This window comes from Gopherus flavomarginatus, chromosome 25 (genome assembly GCF_025201925.1).
Source record: "Gopherus flavomarginatus isolate rGopFla2 chromosome 25, rGopFla2.mat.asm, whole genome shotgun sequence".
In the NCBI taxonomy this organism is placed as follows: Eukaryota; Metazoa; Chordata; order Testudines; family Testudinidae; genus Gopherus; species Gopherus flavomarginatus.
Genome location: NC_066641.1, coordinates 13,539,297 through 13,555,856, shown reverse-complemented (window position 1 = coordinate 13,555,856; position 16,560 = coordinate 13,539,297). Strand labels below are relative to the sequence as shown.

The 16,560-nt window shown below is 50.3% G+C and overlaps 1 protein-coding gene across 1 annotated transcript; it reads left to right on the top strand.

Moving 5' to 3' along the window:
* The first annotated feature begins 389 nt into the window (after nt 1-389).
* LOC127040787 (keratin, type I cytoskeletal 19-like) lies at nt 390-7,137 on the top strand. The gene is made up of 9 exons (XM_050935372.1): nt 390-673; nt 1,823-1,905; nt 2,788-2,944; nt 4,158-4,319; nt 4,776-4,901; nt 5,130-5,356; nt 5,965-6,095; nt 6,223-6,236; nt 6,967-7,137. Exons 1-9 carry the CDS (start codon nt 500-502, stop codon nt 7,135-7,137), a joined length of 1,245 nt encoding a protein of 414 aa, XP_050791329.1. The 5' UTR covers nt 390-499.
* Nucleotides 7,138-16,560: the final 9,423 nt, after the last annotated feature.

The window sequence follows — 16,560 nt, the reverse complement described above, 5'->3', positions numbered from 1 at the left end:
GAGAGAAAATCTGCAGTCTGAATTTATATCAAGCTGTGCCTCTTGCTTTGGGCTTTGGGTTGGATTCTTAATCGCTGTCGCTATGAGTTACAGCACCAAGCAGACTGTTACTCTCTCTACCAAAGGGAGGAGTAGTGGTGGTAGCTGTGTGGTTGGAGGTGGTGGTGGAGGAAGGACCTCTTCAGTCTCTTCTGGAAGATATAGCTCTTGTGGGATAGGCAGCAGTAGAGGCTTTTCGGGTAGGAGTTACAGTGGTGGAGCGACTTGTGGAACGGGACTGAGTGCTGGTAGCTTTTCTGGAGGTAGCTATGGAGGTGTCTTACCAGGAGGTTTCCCAGGATATGGCTATGGAAGTTGTTCCAGCATTGGGTTCGGTGGTGGCGCTCCCTGTGGATATGGAGGTGGCTTTGGTGGTGTCGTCGGTGGTGGCTTTGGTGGTGGCTTTGGTGGTGGTGTTTGTGGAGATGGTGCATTTGTCACCTGTGATGAAAAGCTGACCATGCAGAACCTTAATGACCGCCTGGCTTCTTACCTGGACAAGGTGCGATGCCTGGAGGAAGAAAACGCTGCCCTAGAGTGCAAAATCAGGGAATGGTATGCCCATCATGGACACACCGGTGTACCAAAGGACTACAGCTGCTACCATAAGGAAATAGAAGATCTTCAAAATCAGGTGACATTTTTTGGCTGTATCCCCTATTCTAAGAGCTTCCCTCTGAGTCTCTGTTCAGATCCTATTTCACTTTTGTAAAATGTTCTTTGCAGACATAAATTAAGGCAACTCCTTCTCTGAACTACGAGTGAGGGTGTGAAAACTTATGAGTCCATTTACAATTTGCCTTTTCTTGACCAGATTTATACAAAGAGAAAAAGGTTACATAGGCAGGAAACAATCTGGGCCTGGTCAGTACTCCTCCTGAATGAAGTTTGTAACAGGATGTTTTAATGTATTTACACCCAAAAGGGAGATGGGAAGAGAAATTCATTCATTAATCCACTGAGTTATCTTCATTATTACATTGTATCCTGTCCTCAGTTTTCCCAGTTTCTAGTTAAAATCCCATTTCTATTTCAACTAACTTTGGGCTCCTATCCAGGGGTGGGGGGTGGGAAAGGGGAATATTCCCTTAAAGAACAATAAGAGAAAAAGAATACTTTGTTACCACTAGTTTTGAATGGGCAATTAAATTTTTGTAAAAAATGTTTTCCAAGTATATTCTAAAGAAGGATTAGTCAGATAGGAAAAACAAAGCAGATAGATTCACAGGGTGCAGGAGAGAGATACACGCCAAATGCTGAGCTGTAATGTGAGTCTTGCAATGAAAAAATATAAACTCGTAGTTACGAACTCTAGACCAAGTTTGAAAATGTGAGGTTTGTTATAGCAGGCACCAGGGAGCACTAATTATAATTGCAAAACTGTTAGCATCTTAACTGTGTGTTTTTACACATTCATTCATTTCACCTATTTCACTTCACACACTTGGGCATTTCTCCATAGATCAGAAAATTTCTGGGGCGGCAAGCCATGGGGGGCGCTCTGCCGGTCGCCGTGAGGGCGGCAGGCAGGTTTCCTTTGGTGGCATGCCTGCGGAGGGTTCACTGGTCCCGCGGCTTCGTGCTGCCGAATCCGCGGGACCGGGGACCTCCCGCAAGCAAGCCGCCGAAAGCAACCTGCCTGCCGTGCTTGGGGTGGCAAAATACTTAGGGCCGCCCCTGATACTGGGAGAGTAAAAAGACTGAAATTTGCAACGTGACACTGAGCATAACAGAGTGAAGAGACTTCAGGGCTGAAAATCCCCCGTACTCTCTTCTTTTCCAGATTGTTTGCGCTACCCTAGACAACAACAAGATCATTCTGAACATTGATAACAGCAGGATGGCAGCTGATGACTTCAGACTGAAGTGAGTACCTCTCTGTACCAGACAAACCTGTCATTCTCCTCTTGTTCCCTTGTATCCTAGTCCCAAATTGACAAATGAAGAAATCTCCCAACCAAGAATTACTGGAATTCCTGATTCATAACAGGTTGTATTTTTGTGAGATTTTATTCTTATTAATTATCTGTATTAGAGTAGCAGCTACGAAGCTCAGTCATGGACCAGGACCCCATTGTGCTAGGCACTGCACAAACACAGAACAAAATGACACTCACCGCCCCCAAAGAGCTGACCATCCCATTAGAAGACAAAAGACAACAATGGATACAGACAGACCAAGGGGGGAACACTCGGGAACAATGAAACAGAAGTGGTGGTCGCAGATTTTGAGATGTGCCTTTGGTTTTTGACTCTATAGGTGCCAGAATAGGGGCATTTCCAGGACAGAGTGTTTGAGGCAACAAAGCGTTTGCTTGTGGGGTTTAGGGGGCTAAAATATAGGGACAATGGATGCATGTTGGCATGAGTCCTTTGAAGGCAATGGAGCTATGCAGATTTATACCAACTGAGACTCTGGCCCATGGATTTTTAATAAAGAGTTTAGATTATTTCCCAGGGGAAGTGCAGAAAAATTGGGGCGTGACATCTTTGTAGTAGTTCCATTAGAGAGGAGAGGGGCAAAAAAAGCTGAAGAAGAAGGTATTTTGTGAACCAAACCCCAGCCTTTGAACACACAGATAGACTAGGCAGCAGACCTCGTGTGTTATACTTCATGCACAGCTATAAAGGTAAAGATGAAAGAAGTGAAACTCAGACCCATCCATAACCAAAGTGCAGATGCCAGGAATCTTCAGTGCTGGGTTCTGCCAGGGGCTGACTTTTCTGTCATTCTTGTCCATGGCTTAGGTATGAGACTGAGCTGGCCCTTCGCCAGAGTGTGGAGGCTGATATTAATGGCTTACGCCAAGTTCTGGATGAACTGACCCTGTGCAGGTCTGACCTGGAGGCGCAGCTTGAGTGCCTGAAGGAAGAGCTGTGTTGTCTGAAGAAGAACCATGAGGAGGTAGGAACTCATTCCCGTATATAAAAAATTTAATTTTGTACATTACTTACTACAGCAGTGGGGACCTGATCCTGATTAAAACACCAGGGCACGAATGCAACTACGACCAAGAGAATATTAATAATAATCTGCATTATTATAACGTTGCTCCTTTCACAAATCCCATTTCCCAATCATATTAATTCTAATTTGAAATATATAAAGGGTGGAACCTGTGCCGGAGTAATTGTCACAATCAGCCCAAAAGCTCAGGTCCAGCCCTCTAAAGTTTCTGAACAAAGTAGGAGTTGAGTCTTAGGAAGGAATGTCAAGCTTCTGGGAGTTCCTGGGCTCTGAGAAGGGGAAGGGGAGAGAGCTACCTCAGACACTAGCAGTGAGTTGGATACATCTTCCACCTGATTTGTCATGGACCGATAAAAATACTTTTCTCTTCTTTGGCATGTTTCATCCAAAGAACTTAACTCAAAACAGTGGAAATGTTTCATTGCAAAAAAGCAATGAATCAGTATTAACAACTCTACTGTGAGGTTGGTATTATTCTCTCTGTTGTGAAGCCAGGATATCTAAGGAACAATTAAGAGAAGAGTCTGCCTAAGATCCCTCGGAAACTGTGGAGCATATCGAGGAATAGTAGGTCAGGAGCTCTAACCACTGAACCAAGCTCCCCTCTCTTAAAACATAATAATGAAAGGAAACAATATTCAAAGAGCCAACACATTGAGACTAGTCTAAGCTAAGGCAGTAGAAATGGGCTGACTGGATTTGGAGTATAGAAGAGACATACACAAAAATGATAGCTGTTGTGAAAATATAATCTGTTAACAGCGCAATGTGGCTATCACAGGAAAACACCTCTTATGCAGGATCCAAGTCACAAAGTGACACACAGACCCATGTGAAGATGAAGTATAAAACACATCAATTTGTCCAGCAAAAATAGTCAGGAATTCCTTAATTTGCTGTGAATAACCATCACATATCCCAGTAAACACCCACTGTTTCTTTACCTCAGGAGTGCTCACTGTGGAGTTTTGCTTGGAAATCATCTGTGGTTTCCCCATTGGGCTGGGTCTATACTGGACAAGATGCATCAGAGACAGTTGTTGTGACTGTCAGAAATGGGCTCCAGGATGTAGAGGCTCACGGACAGTGTCTTGCTGCTCTCAACTCATTTTTTCCTTTTTAAACAAGCTGATCTGCGTTATCTTTGCAGGAAATCAATTGTCTGAGAAGCCAGACCACTGGTGATGTCAGCGTGGAGGTCAATTCTTCTCCTGGCCCAGATCTGAAGAAAATCCTAGAGGAGATGAGATGCCAGTATGAAACAATGATTGCGCAAAATCGCAAAGAGGTTGAGGATTGGTATGAATGCAAGGTAAATTCATCACAACTGTAACTCTCTCAAGCAAAAATACAGGAGCTATTTCAGAATCACACAGTCACGCCATGGGGAGAATTTATTCCTGTATCATAAGTTCCAAACATGATCAGCACAGGGGTATAGTGACCTGGTGCACAGGGGATGGAGGCCCTGTGCATGTACGGTGTCTCATGGAAGAATAGGGTTTGCTACATGTCATTATTGAGGGGTGTTGGTGGAACAGTGGGCAAGCCTGTCAGTTAGGACAGAGGAGAATTACTGGTGAAGTTGTGAGGGGTCTTAGCATTGGAATAGCAAGGGGAGTTACAAGCGATAGATGAGATCGATTCCAGTGTGCAAAAAACTTGCCCAGCCACTACCCATCTTACTTCTTTTGTTACCCACTCCTAGACCCACCTGACAATTAAAAAACCCCTCTGAAGCTCTTTATTCTGTGTTTCTGGCTTTCAGATCGAGGAGCTGAATCGTGAGGTCATCACAAGCAGTCAGGAGGTTGAGTCGTGCAACAACCAGGTCTCTGAACTTAGACGTCAGTTGCAGACCCTGGAGATTGATCTGCAAGCCCATCTTAGCCAGGTATGTGATGTTGTCACCATTGATATCTCAACTGTGACACACTGACATCTGCATTTCTGGACTGATGGGGACCAGCCCAGCCTGGCACCCTACGCAGTCGTGACGATATCGCTGACAAACCGATCGTTAGCAACGATTTGCTTTTATTATCCTCAACTTCCTGCATCCAAATGGGTTTAGTTTAGTGCATGGTTATAGTATTTGTGGGTTTTTTGCTTCAATTCTTAGAGGGACAACCTGGAAGCCTCTTTGGCTGAAACCGAAAGTCGCTACAACAGCCACCTGTGCCAGTTACAGCAACAGATCACCTGTGTGGAGCAGCAACTGGCTGACCTGCGAGCAGAAATTGAGTCCCAGAACCACGAGTACAAGGTCCTCCTGGATGTCAAATGTCGACTGGAGCAGGAGATTCACACTTACCGCTGCCTGCTGGAAGGAGGACAGCGTGACATTGTGTACGTAGACTACAGACACAGCGGGGCATAAAGCAAACACCTATGCTGTGATCTGTGCAATGTGTGAGAGCTAAAACCACAGAGAGTGTGGAGATTCAGGGGGTGCAGAGGCAGTTGTGAAAAGGAGAGAGAATTGTAACAAGAGATTAACCTAAGTATTTCAAACCTGCATAAAAGACCCAGTCTGAGATTTTGCCAAAAGTCCAGGTCATTCCTTCTTTTATCCCAAGCATCTGGCATGTCCCCAACTCCACTTCGTTGTGAAACAAGTGCTATAAATAATTAGGCAAAGATTTTTCCTGATTTGGAAGCAAGGGATACAGCAGACCCTGTTTAAAAAGCCCATTGGCAATGGCAGCCTATGACTAATTTATCCTTTGTGGGCAAAGTTTGTGGGCAGAATGACTGGCCTGTAGTGATGTGCTTTTGCTTTTCTGCTTGGATGAGGTGGAGTGAGGGTGTTGGGGAGCTGTGCCGGCCAGGTCCTGGCTCTTTGCTGGATGGGGAGTGATTGATGACAGGCAAAGTCACATAGCTCCACTGAACCTACAATCCCATTGTAAGGTTGGTTTCTGTTTCATTCACCAAACATTCTTTCCTTGTCATAGTGGCCCGGAAGGAGGGATTGGCGTAGCAGGTGGAATAGGAGGAGGAACGGTCATTAAAACTTCCCACTCCTACTCTTCATCTTCCCACTCTCTCCCCCATGTCACGTCTTGCCACCCTGGTGACCTAAAAGGTAAGAACTGACTTACTGTATAAGGGAAACTGTTTCTTTGGTCCTCTTCTTATCAATAGGGCAAGAGAGAAGCTGTCAAACCCACTCTCTGTTAGGTGGTTCTGAGGTGCTGTGGCTCACCTTTCAGGACCCCGTTGTAAGGTAACTGGAGAGCCTGGTAGGACGTGGTGACACTAGAGTGGTATGGTGTGGGGTGTGTTGGCAAGAAACAGGACCCAATGCAGCTGTGACTCTCTCACTATGAATTCTGAATGGTGCAAGTGAGGGTGAAGAGAGCTAAAAGAGAGGGAGGAGGAAAGAGGGAAGAGAAAGAAGTAGCCTGAAGTGGAAGCAGGGAGAGAGAGGGAGAGCGTCTAGAGAACTTGGAGAAAGAGGCTGGAAATGGAGGCTGGGTGTTTTGTAGGGAGAAGGATGAGGCAAAACGTCCTTAAAACAGAGAGACGGAACCAACGAGGTGTTGTTGGGGGATGGGAAAATGGCTCCAAGGCCACAAACAGTATCTCCAGGAGGTCCATCCAGACGATGGGGGAGCACAACAATGTACATTTGCAATCTAGGAAAAATAAAACACCCTTGGGGGCAGAGTGAGCTGGGTGTCTAGGGGTCGGACATGGCCAGGGGGAGGGCACAAGGAGCTGTGCTTGTGCATTCCCAGCACAGCGGCTGGCTTGACCTGCGGGGTTTGTATTATTTTCTTGTATTCTAAACATATAAACAATTTGAGGGAAGTTCTGGAGCTCATCAGAATTTATAGTCAGCAGAGTGTCTGTGTGAAGCCCCCACCCACAGGGTATATCTCAAAGCCTAATGCTGCAGGGAAGGTTTTATTTCCTTTCTAAGCAAAATGATGGTTCTATTTCTCTCTCTCCAGGGCATGGCAGAAAGATTTGTGACTAAGAAGAGAAACTCGGCATCTTCCAGTGCAAGACCCAGCGAGCAAAGACCCACCCACGGACAAAGCGAGAGCTCAGCCAGCACATTCACTGTGCACCTCTGCAAAGAGCATGGAGAAGAGCTCTTCCGAATTACTCAACGCTGTTAATGCCAACACTACTGTCCTAAGGGGCCCATGTGAGCTTTGGTCCACCTTCCTGCCTATCATGCTATTTGCTTCTTCCATTCTGTGATGTTCTGTGTGCCCAATCACAAGAATTGTTTACTTGAGATAATCTGTACAACTCTAATAAAATTTTGCTTCTGCCTGATGCAATAAGAAACCTGTGTCGGGGAAATGAATTCCTCTATCAAACTTTCCAGTGGTCTCTGGTACCAAAAACACAAAGCCATGTGCTTTGACTTAGGAGGAAAGCGTGTGGAAACTGGGTTTATTTAGTCTGGTGAAGAAATGACTGAGAGGGGATTTGATAGCAGCCATCAACTACCTGAAGGGGGGTTCCAAAAAGGATGGTGCTTGGCTGTTCTCAGTGGTACCTGATGAGAGAAGAAGGAGAAATGGTCTCAAGTTGCAGTGGGGGAGGTTTAGGTTGGATAGTAGGAAAACCTTTTTCACTCAGAGAGTGGTGAAGCACTGGAATGGGTTACCTAGAGAAGTGCTGGAATCTCCTTCCTTTGAGATTTTTAAGCCTGGTTTGACAAAACCCTGGCTGCGATGATTTAGTTGGGGTTGGTCCTGCTTTGAGCAGGGGGCTGGACTAGATAACCTCATGAGGTCTCTTTCAACCCTAATCTTCTATGATTCTATGCTCAGATAGGTCTCTTAGACTGTGCCATAGTCCCCAAAGGGAAGTGGTGGAAACCTCATCCCTATAAATTAAGGAGAACAACTTTGTGTTGGCCAACGGGGCTGAGGGAATGGACTAGCTAACTGGGAGCGTCTTTTCCAGTCCTAACTTCTATGTCAGAAACTGCCTGTTACTGTATAAACTGCTATTGTTCCCAGTCTATATGTACAGCCCATACGGACAAGTTCATGTGAGTTTGTGGGTTTCTTTCGGGATACTATGCTACACATTAGGTTTTTTTAAAAAAAAAACCGCGGGAATTGAGAACAGCAGAAAGAATCGGGCTGACAGCTGTGGAGACTGAATGCCGCAGTATAATACTAGAAGACAGGCCTGGTGACTTCTAGGCTGTCCCCTAAGAAATGGACTAAAGTAACCAATTCCTTTCATAGAGGCCATTGGGCTATTCCTCTGGTCACTACCAGCCAAACTGAACTCAGCTTAGTAATCTAAAGGTGGAAGGTTATGTAAGCCATTACCAACACACGAACAATCCAGTCCCACTCTGAGCCACATACTGGGTTGGGTTCTCAATGGGTTTGTGACAGCTTCTGTCAGAACCTGGTCATCTGTGTTTGTGCCCCTGGGGACTCAGTGGAACCAGACACATTTTCTCAAATTCTAAGATTTTGTAAAACTAAAAATTCATATGTCCCTTGATGCTTCAACCACCATTCTAGGGGACATGTGTCCATGCTGATGATGGGTTCTGCTCGATAACATTCCAAAGATTGACGCATGTTCATTTTCATCATATCAGTCACATGTCACCAGCAGAAAGCTGTTTTTCCTTTTTGGTGGTTTGAGTTCTGTAGTTTCCACATAGGATTGTTGCTTTTTTAAGACTTCTGAAAGCATGCTCTACACCTAGTCTCTCTCAGATTTTGGAAGGCATTTCAGATACTTAAACCTTGGGTTGAGTGCTGTAGCTATCTTTGGAAATCTCACATTGGTAACTTCTTTGCATTTTGTCAAATCTGCATGAAAGTGTTCTTAAAATGGACAAAATGTGCTTGGTCAGGTCATCATCCGAGACTGCTATAACATGAAATATAGGGCAGAATGCAGGTAAAACAGAGAAGGTGACGTACAATTCTCTCTGAAGGAGTTCAGTCATAAATTTAGTGAATGCATAATTTTTTTAACAAGTGTCATCAGCATGGAAGCATGTCCTCTGGAATGGTGGCTGAAGCATGAAGGGGCATACGAGTGTTTAGTGTATCAGACACAAAAATACTATGCAATGCCAGCTAGAAAAGTCCCATTAGCTCTTCCTCTGTCTACATTTCCGTGGGTCCTGGCCAGACAGTCATTCTGACCCTGGAGGTATCTACTTAGACCCTGGTCTTGAGTTGCTGGGAATATAGCCTGCATGTTCCTGCCAAAGAAAGCCAGGCAGAAGAAACCATAGGTGCTTGAACTACCAGTGCTGGGAGTGCTGCTTCACCTCCTGACTTGAAATAGTTTTCATTAGATCCAGGGTTTACAGTTTAGTTCAATGGCCCTCAGCACCCACACAACAAAAATTGTTCCAGCACCTCTGGCAGGAACCACTGAGTGAGAGAGGTGTCTCCTGGTAGTGTTCCTCAGGAAGCAGGTAGGAGAATTGCAAGAGGAGGTGGCTGGCCTGAGTAGCATCCACAAGCATGAGGACTTCATCAACAGGACACATGTGAAGACATCAAGATGGAGGATGCTAGCTGACGAGAAAAGAGTACCGCAGCACTAGCAAAGAAAGGAAAACCAGGTGCTCTGCAGGGAGGAAATTTAGCTGCTGGCCAGCTTGGGCAGTAGGCAAAGATCCACCCCTCCACCCAAGTCCCCCACCCATTGAGGTCAAGAACTGGTATGCTGTACTGCCAACAGTAAGAGAGGAGCAGGTCCCAAAGGCTGAGGAAGAGGAGCCATCTGCCCCAAGGTTGGGTGTTCACAGTCCCCACGAGATGTACGGTGGTGGTGGCTGAGGACTCCCTTCTGCGGGGAAAAGACGGTTACTTACCTTTGTAACTGTTGTTCTTCGAGATGTGTTGCTCATATCCATTCCAGTTAGGTGTGTGCGCCGCGCGTGCACATTCGTCGGAAAACTTTTACCCTAGCAACTCGGTGGGCCGGCAGGTCGCCCCCTAGAGTGGCGCCATCATGGCGCTTGATATATATCCCTGCCGGCCCACCCGCTCCTCAGTTCCTTCTTGCCGGCTACTCCGACAGTGGGGAAGGAGGGCGGGTGTGGAATGGATATGAGCAACACATCTCGAAGAACAACAGTTACAAAGGTAAGTAACCGTCTTTTCTTCTTCGAGTGATTGCTCATATCCATTCCAGTTAGGTGAATCCCAAGCCTTATGTAGGCGGTGGGGTCGGAGTGAAATGTGGCAGAATGAAAACTGCTGAGCCAGAGGCTACAGCATCTCCTGACTGTTGAACCAGGGCATACTGCGAAGCAAAGGTATGGACCGAGGACCAATGGAGCTGCGCGACAGATCTCGTGGGTAGGAACACGAGCCAGCAAGGCGGCAGATGAAGCCTGAGCCCTGGTAAACTGCACGATGATGTGGCTTGGGGAAAATATGAGCCAAATCATAACAAGTTCGGAAGTCTGCCATCACCCGAGATGTGATCCTCTGAGAGGAAAACTAGCAAGCCCTCCCTTTGGCCCGCTACCGTGACAGAGCTGGGGCACCTTACGAAATGGTTCTGGCAGCGCAATATAAATGCGAGCACTCCACAGATGTCCAAGGAGTGCAATGGTTGTGCCCATTGCGTTGAGCTGTGGGTAACATGAAAGGCCGAAACCACCTTAGGGAGGAAAGCCGGGTGCGGTCATAACTGCACCTTGTCTTTGTGAAACCTAGTGTACGGCGGAACCCTCGTAAGAGCTCTGAGCTCGGAGACCCGTCTGGCCGATGTAACAGCTACGAGGAAAGTTTGTCGTCCAAGACGGGTATAACAGAGGGCCAGTCGTGAACGGCTCGACTGGGGGAGACATAAGTCTGATTAAAACTAGGTTGAGGTCCCAGGTTGGGGCTGGCAGCGCACCCGAGGGTGCAAGCTCTCCAAGCCCTTGAGGGATTTCGAACCCATAGAGCATGAGAACACGGAACGTCCACCTTAGCCTGGCTGGAAGGTAGAGATGGTTGCTGAGTGTATCCTCAGCGATGATACCGCCAGGACCTGCCGCTGAAGGCCAGAGGTAGGCCAAATAGAGGGGGTCGAGACCTCAGCAGGAGCAAGATCGAGCGTATTGCAGCTGTAGAAGAAATGCTTCCACCTGGCCCGGTACGTTGACCAGGTGGAAGGCTTCCTGTCACCCCGGCTCAGTTACGCAGCGGCCACACCGTGAGGCGAAGAGGCTGCAGGTCCGAGTGACGAAGCCTGTTGTTGCCCTGAGTGATGAGGTCTGGGTGGGGTGGCAGGGTAATTGGGTCTGTTATTGACAGGCCGAGCAACGTGGTATATCAGTGCTGCCTGGACCACTCTGGAGTGATCATGATGATGCGCGCTCTGCCCCTGCGGAGTTTGAGCAGGACCTAATGAACCAGTGGGAACAGTGGGAAGGCATAATGGAGTTGGCCTTTCCACGGCATCAGGAATGCGCCCAAGACCGATCCTGAGGAGAGACCTTGGAAGGAGCAGAACATCTGGCATTTTCTGCTCTCTCGGTGAGCGAACAGGTCTATGTGAGGAAACATCTCCGCTTCTGGATAGCAGAACGCCTCACATGGGGCAGAGTGATCACTCGTAAGACAGGAAAGACCTGCTGAGTCCAAGCGCCAAGACGTTCCGGACGCCTGGGAGAAAGGACGTCACCAGCTCCATCGAGTAGGCCATGCAAAAGTCCCGGAAATGGATGGCCTCCTGACAAAAAAGGGGGGGGAGGATCATGTCCCTCCCTGGATACTTATGAAGCACATGGCCGCTGTGTTGGCTGTAAACACCGAGATACAACGGCCTCGCAGCTGCCGCTGGAACCCCTGGTACGCCAGGCGGACTACTCTCATTTTTGGGGCATTGATGTGGAATGCCAGCTCCCGAGAAGACCAAAGGCCTTAAGCTCGGAGGTGACCGTGAGCACTTGAGCAGAGAGATGATGCGTCTGTCGTCAGGGGCAGTGAGGGCTGGGGCGGAGGAAACCGCCTCCCTGCCCACACCAGGGAGGGAGTTAGCCACCACTCTAGGGAGCCTAAGGTGCTCGAGGGAACGGTGACTACCATGACCATTGGCTCCCTGTCCGGGTGGTACGCCGAGGTGAGTCGGACTTGGAAAGGACGGAGGCGGAGCTTGGCATGTTTGGTTACCAACTTGCGGGCAACCATGGACCCAGGAGACTGAGACAAGTACGAGCCGAGGTCGTTGGGAAAGCCTGCAGACCTCAGATGATTGTTGCCATCGCCTAAAACCGCAGTTGTGATAAGCAGGCTCCGGCTAGGTAGGAGACCAAGATAGCTCCTAGGAAGTCCAACCTCTGCGTGGGAACCAGAGTGGATTGCTCTATAGTAATCATCAGGCCTCAACCTGTGAATAAGACCGTGACGATGCCCACGCGCTGAGTGGTTTGTGTCTCAGAGTCTCCTCGGATAAGCGAATCGTCCAGATACGGAAAACGCATATCCGACATCAGCGAAGGTAGGCGGCGACTATGGCCGTAAACCAGAAGTACTGACAGTCAGCTAGAAAGCGGAGGTATCTCCTGTGCGGAGGGAAGATGGCGTAGCGAAAGTACGCGTCCTTCATATCCAGGGCGGCATAATAGCCCCCAGGAGGCAAGGATGGAATAATGGTTCCCAGGGATACCGTGCAGAACTTCAACCTTATCCTAAACCGGTTGAGTCCATGCAGGACTAGGAAGGTCTGAGACCTGCGTTCGAGTGGGGAACTAGGGCATAACGGGAGTAACACCCCTTGCCCCTTTCGTCCATCGGCGTCTGCACCTCTTGTACGAGGAATTGCTCGTGAGAGGGGTCCCTGAACGGGGATAGGCCTGGAATAAATTAGAGGTGGTATCTATGCTCCACCGTGCGCAGGATCTAGCGATCTGAAATTAACTAGGGCCACGCCAGGAGAAAGCGGGATTGGGATCCCGGTCTGTGATTGGTACACCGCCCTCAGGCGCACCTTGGAAGGTTCGTCTGCGACCGCCTTGGCCTCGCCGTTTGCCAAAGTCCTGTCTCTGGCTAGGCACAGAGTATGGCGGGTGGGGGCAGAAAGGCCTGCGTTTGGTCGCTGGCAAATGCATGCTGAGAGAGCGCATTAGGACCCTATCGTCCATTAGGCTTGGCAGCCTGGGGCTGTCTTTGCCGCGAAAGGCCTTTACCACAAAGGGTAAATCCTGAATGGCATACTGCAGCTCCGGCCGGAGGTTTAAAACCTGGAGCCATGAGATGCACCTCATGGCGACACCAAAGGCCAGAGTCCTGGCTGCAGAGTCTGCTGCATCGAACGAGGCCTGGAGGGATGCTCTGGGTACCTTTTTCTTTTCCCCCGTCCTCCAAGACGGCAGCGAACTCTTGGCCGGTTTCGGGGCTGGCGCCCGCTGGCCATCATATCAGAATCGTGGTCCTGAGCATAAGATCTGCGCATGTGGGATGACACGCATGCGTGTCCGGATGGCCATGGAGGTACTAAAAGAAGGCACAGGCAGAGTCTCTGACTCTATCGGACCTTGCCCAACTCGGCACCGGGAACCGGCACCGGGATGCGTACCGGTACCTGGAACGAGATCCAGACCGCAACCAGAATGGTGCCTGGAGGTCGACCGAGATCTCGAGGCTCGGGGAGAGGCTACAGGAGTCAAGGTACCTGTCGCGGTGCCGGGAGTCGGAACGGTGCCGATAGCGGGTCGGCGAATGGGATACCGACTGGTGCAGCGAGTGCGACTAGTACCGATGAGGAAAACAGCACCGGGACTGCAAGTGGTGTCGGGCGTGCCGACAGGATCTGGAGAGTCTGCGGGACCGTGATCATGAACGGTGCCGCTCTGCTGTGCTGACAGAGGATGGTCACATGAAGAGACTGTATTACCCGCACCGGCGGTGCCGGGGTCAGGCAGCATCGACTCTGTCATGGCAATGAGATCCCTCGCCGTTGGTAATGCCTCCAGCATGGAGGGAACAGCAGGCTCAACCACAGTGCATACTGGGGAGCTGTCAGGCACCGGATTCGAAGGTCCTCATGGGACCGGGATCGACGGTACCGAGGTCGTCAGAGCTTCGGTGGGCGTCGGTGCCGGGCGATCCGAGTTAGATGAGCTGTGTGGCTGCGGTGCCGTCGGCACGGAAGCAGCAGGAGCAATAAGCTCAACCACGGCGCGCGCCGGGGAGCCGTCAGGCACCGGATTCCACGGCCCTTGTGGGACTGGAATCGACGGTGCCGACGTTGTCGGTGCCTCAGAGGTGTCGGTGCCGGGCAATCCGACTTAGACGAGCTGGCTGCGGCGCCGTTGGCACGGAAGCAGCAGGAGCAGTAGCTCAACCACGGCGCGTGCCGGGGAGCCGTCAGGCACCGGATTCTACGGCCTTTATGGGACCGGGATCGACGGTGCCGACGTCGTCGGTGTCGCAGCAAGTGTCGGTGCGGGGCGATCCGACTGAGACGAGCTCTCTGGCTGCGGTGCCGTTGGCACGGAAGCAGCAGGAGCAATAGCTCAACCACGGCGCGTGCCGGGGAGCCGTCAGGCACCGGATTCTACGGCCCTTGTGCGACCGGGATCGACGGTGCCGACGTCGTCGGTGCCGCAGCAGGTGCTGGTGTCAGGCGATCCGACTAGACGAGCTCTCTGGCTGCGGTGCCGTTGGCACGGAAGCAGCAGGAGCAGAAGCTCAACCACGGCGCGTGCCGGGGAGCCATCAGGCACCGGATTCTACGGCCCTTGTGGGACTGGGATCGACGGTGCCGACGTCGTCGGTGCCGCAGCAGGTGTTGGTGCCAGGCGATCCGACTTAGACGAGCTCTCTGGCTGCGGTGCCGATGGCACGGAAGCAGCAGGAGCAGTAGCTCAACCACGGCGCATGCCGGGGAGCCGTCAGGCACCGGATTCTACGGCCCTTGTGCGGCCGGGATCGACGGTGCCGACGTCGTTGGTGCCTCAGCAGGTGTCGGTGCCGGGCGATCCGACTTAGACGAGCTCTCTGGCTGCGGTGCAGTCGGCACGGAAGCAGCCGGAGCAGTAAGCTCTACCACGGCGCGTGCCGGGGAGCTGTTAGGCACCGGATTCAATGGCCCTGGGGGACTGGAATCGACGGTGCCGATGTCATCGGTGCCTCTGCAGGTGTCGGTGCCGGGCCATCCGACTTAGGCGAGCTCTCTGGCTGCGATGCAGGTGGCACGGAAGCAGCAGGAGCAGGGGGCTCTACCACGGCGTGTGCCGGGGAGCCGTCAGGCACCAGCAGGAATTGTAGGCTCTCTCAACCTCGGAGGAAGGGAGCGGTGCCGAGTCGACTTCGGTGCCGGCGACGGCCGGTGCCGAAAGGCCTTGGCAGTACCGGCGGAGTCCGGTGCCGAGGAGGCGCTTCTGCCAGCCGCTTGATCATCGCTCGGCGCCCAAGGTGGAGGGGTAAGTGAAAGTCCCGCTCCTTTTTGTTCTCGGCTTAAAAGCCTTGCAAATGGGGTACTTAGCTGTCAAGTGATTCCCTGAGGCACTTCAAACAGGAGTCGTGTGGATCTCCCTTCAGCATCGGCTTCTGGCAGGCCGAGCCCATTTTAAAACCCGGTGAGCCGTGCATGGGCTCCGGCACCGGGTTCATGGAAGGGGCTACTTCCTGAACCCCGCTAACAATTATCAATCTAACTATGTTAGCAGAGAAAAAACGTATAACTATACAAATATATATATAAAGGAATTATAACTGTATAACTATATACGAGAACTACGAGTAGCTAGGGAAGTGGAGGTCAGCTAAGCCGCGCTCCACTGTTCCAACGACCGACACGGGCGGTAAGAAGGAACTGAGGAGCGGGTGGGCCGGCAGGGATATATATCAAGCGCCATGATGGCGCCACTCTAGGGGGCGACCTGCCGGCCCACCGAGTTGCTAGGGTAAAAGTTTTCCGACGAATGTGCACGCGCGGCGCACACACCTAACTGGAATGGATATGAGCAATCACTCGAAGAAGAACAAAGACATCCATCTGCTGACCTGACCTGATGTCCTGGGAGGTGTGCAGCATGCCTGGAGCCCTGATCTGAGACAGTACACGAAGTTTACTGAGGCTCATCTGTCCCTCTGATCACTAACCCATGCTGCTCATCAGTGCTAAGTGTGCAAAATGCTTTACAGAAATAAAAGAAGACACAGTCCTTGCCCCAACAAGTTACTAATCTAAATCAGACAGTCAGAGGAAATGATGACAACAGACTAAGATGACGGAGGGAAGGGATGAAGGAAAGTGACAACAAATAGAGGAGACGTGATTCATGTTATGTGAGGAATGCTGTTTATAAGTGTTGATTTTTTTTTCTTTTCTCACTGCAAACAATTACAGCAAGAGATGACGGGCAGGTGACTGAGGCACAGGCTCCATAAGTTTTGAAGAGGAATTTAAAGGTGGAGTGAAGATGTTTGGTGCGCTGGGACGTGGAGGCTGTTCCATGAGTAGGAGGCAGCATGAGCAAGGCACTAAGATGCAAGTAGGAGAAGACAAAGAGAACAACAAGGAAGAAGTGTGGGCTGAGCACAAGGAAGGAGTCTCAAGGCTCAGTGCGGAATGGATCTTGGGAAGCTGTCAGC